Below are 3,208 nucleotides of genomic sequence, written 5' to 3'. Positions count from 1 at the left end.
ATAATAATAATAATAATAGGCTTTAATGCCCTCGCGTGACACACACACACACACCACACGCCAGTAGGATTAAATCACCGTCCAAAACTTTAACTATTCATATGAAGCACATAACCCAAAAGTCTGCATATAGTTTGGCTGCACACATCGCCGGGTATGGACTAGTTAGTTTATTATTATTATAATCTCTTCTTCATGGGCTCCCTAGGCTGGCAGGGGGAGTGTAGCGCCCATGATTACTTAGACCGTTGGTTCTCAAAGTGGGGTAACGGGAACCCCCAGGGGTACTTGAGGCGGTTCCAGGGGGTCCCCAGCTAAATGATGGACAGGAACCAAATGGACCCTTATGGGTCTGTAACTCTGAGAGTTATAGATTAACATTGATTTTACAATATGAATTGGGGTCCCAGAGATATAAATGCCATTAAATGGGGGTCCGTAGCCTAATGCATGTCAAACTGGGGGTCCTTGAAATTAAAATGATTGAGAATCACTGCTATAGAGCCGTAAAAATCTTCTCTTATGGGGGTCCCTGGCATATCTTTTGAAATGGGGGTCCGCGGGCTATTAAGTGTCAATTTGGGGGTCCTTGAGATGAAAAAGTTTGAGAACCACTGCCCAAGGCTGGCAGGGTGAGTGTAGCGCCCATGATTACTTAGACAATTGGCACTGGGTGAAAAAGGGTTGCAAAACGCTCCTTCAGTAAAACTCCCACAGAAAACAAAGTGAATAAAAACAACGAGAGACGGTCGGTCGGGCGTTGCTTTACTCACCGAGCCACCCGGAGGAGGAGTTGGGGACGCACATGTCGGTCTCTGCGCTGGGCAGGACGAAGCCCACCACGAACACCTCCACGCCGTCAGACATCAGCGCCAGGCCCAGCACCAGGAACAGCTGCCACTGGAAGCGGCCGTGGCCGCACTCCTGGATGATGAGCTCATACTGCTGGGCCAGCTCCTCCTCGTCCGCCTGCCGCTCCGTCTCCAGCTCCTTACGCTCCCGGCTGGCGTCCGACACCGGCGGCCCTAGCGCCAACTAGAGGACGACACCGGTATGAGACTCGTTGTTGTATGTCTCAGTTTTCAAATGTACGTTTTTTTCCACACCACAACAGACAAAGTCACGATTTGATAATGATGATGATTATTTGGCCACTCGATAACGATGGTATCGCGATATGTGCGATAATCGATGTATTGAAAAAAAACATATCACGATATCTGTAATATTTGTAAATAAAAAGAATGAAAAAAAAACAGATAAAAAGGCAAAAAATCTCCCGTGCAAATTTACACTAAAAAATATATAAAGCTGGTCAAAGCTTTCCCCACAATAACAGAAGACAGAAAAGACACTAGTGTAGAGCCATGAGGGACTCCAGTCAACTATAGGATTTAAGTTTAACATTTAATATAATAAATAGGGCTGGGAAAAAAATATCTAATTAATTAGAGCCTTTGTAATTAATCAATATTTGACCTGAGAAGCAATTTTTTTTTAATTAAAACAGATTTTTGTATACGAGTGAATCAATGAGTGAATAAATAAGTTTAAGCAACAAAATAGTTTACATTTTTTTTTATCAAGGTGGTACTTAACAGACTTTAGCATTGAGGTGATATGCTAATTCTTTGTTGCACAATCTGCACACAATCGTGTTTTTATCCACGCTTCCATCAAAGAGTTTTTTAAATCTAAAGTTCCCATCCACTGGGCCAAGGCAAAGCGGTGTGATCGTCTTCTTCTCCCATTGTGTGCACCATGGGGTTTGTTATCTGGTTAATGCACCGGTACGCCTGAAACTCCTTTTGTGAGAAAAGGGCAAAAGCTAAGCGTGATTAAAATGTGCTATTGTTTTAATCGCGTTAATTGTCGGTAATTAATTAATCAAAAATGAATCAGTTAAAGTCCCAGCCCTAATAATATAATATAGACAGTGGCGTGCACAGACATTTTGAGGGGCAGGTGCCCAAGTAAATTATACTTTTTTTTGTTTACTTGGTCTGCTCTTTTTTCCCTCTACACCTATACCTCTTTGCCAAAAATAGCAGATCTACAAGCCCACAACGCCTCGCAGCGCGAGGCGTTGTGGGCTTGTAGATCGGCTATTTTTGGCTAAAGTTCTCCTCAGAAAAGGGATGCTAGGTTTCAAGTGGTTATGGTAAAAAGAAAAATCATATCACATAAAGATTTGGCGGACCCACTGTAGTAAGTCTGAGGACCCCCTAAGGGTCCCGGACCCCCTGTTGAAGACCCCTGCTGTAAACTGAAAATCAAAAGGGCACTTCTGGTCAAGAGGGCAAAGGGCAGGTGCTCTAGCACCACCTAGAGTCTATCTGTGCACGTCCCTGAATATAGATATTTGCAGTCACGATACGATACCACATGCTAAGAAGGAGTATCCCCCCCCACCGCCCCTACTGCCACACACCTTGCCGTCGGCCTTGGGGATGCCCTGGTACTCCCCCTCGTAGATCTCGTCCTCGTCGTCGTGCCCCTCCGTGGCGTCGCTGGCGGACCCCTCCTCGTGCTCCCGGACCCCCGGGTCTCCGCCCCGGTAGAAGTCTCCTCCTCCTCCTCCCGCCGTGGCCTCCTCGTCCTCCTCGTCCTGGAAGCGGGCGTAGGAGCGGCCGGACGAGTGGTACTCGTCGGCCGCCCGGTCCACCGCCTTGTTCACCTTCTTGGCGGCGTGCCGCTTGGCCTCCTTGGCCATGACCTTCGCCCCCTTCACCAGGGACGTCCGGTTGTCCAGGGCCGTGTCCTCCATCCTGGCTCCTCCTCCTTCTTCTTCTTCTCCTCCTCCTCCTCCCAGAGACGTTCAAACAGCCGCGGTGTCAGAGTTGGAGCGCAAGGAGAGAGAGACACAGACAGAGAGAGAGAGAGAGAGAGAGGGGGGGGGGAGGGATGGAGTGTTTGTTGGCTGGAGAAGAGGAGGTGTAGGAGCAGGCAGACGCTGCAGTCACCTAGTGTTGGAGGAAAGCCAGGATCATCAGCTGAGCTGCCAGAGATAAAAAGGGAAGGACAGGAAGAGAGGAAGAAAAGAGAGAGAGAGAGAGAGAGAGAGAGAGAGAGAGAGAGAGAGAGAGAGAGAGAGAGAGAGAGAGAGAGAGAGAGAGAGGTAGATATTGGTCAGATAAGGTCCATAACTCATGTCTCAGCGCTACATATAGCCTCTCCTCCAGACCGATAATCATCTGTCTCCATCTGC

General features: G+C 47.9%; 1 protein-coding gene across 1 annotated transcript in view; it reads right to left on the bottom strand.

The window, feature by feature from the left end:
• sv2ca (synaptic vesicle glycoprotein 2Ca) overlaps positions 1-2,803 on the bottom strand; it is a gene marked incomplete at its 3' end in the record, with an annotated part of 77,746 nt that extends 74,943 nt beyond the window's left edge. The window contains exons 1-2 of the mRNA XM_084054160.1: positions 2,432-2,803; positions 770-1,035 (exon numbers count right to left, since the gene is read on the bottom strand). Of these exons, the coding sequence (XP_083910286.1) occupies positions 770-1,035; positions 2,432-2,767 (602 nt within the window). The 5' untranslated portion in view covers positions 2,768-2,803. The remainder of the gene's footprint in view (positions 1-769; positions 1,036-2,431) is intronic.
• Positions 2,804-3,208: the final 405 nt, after the last annotated feature.

This window comes from Gymnoscopelus microlampas, assembly GCF_963454915.1.
Source record: "Gymnoscopelus microlampas genome assembly, chromosome: 4".
NCBI classification, from domain to species: Eukaryota; Metazoa; Chordata; class Actinopteri; order Myctophiformes; family Myctophidae; genus Gymnoscopelus; species Gymnoscopelus microlampas.
Note: the sequence above shows the minus strand (reverse complement) of the source record. Positions and strands in the feature narration are given on the sequence as shown.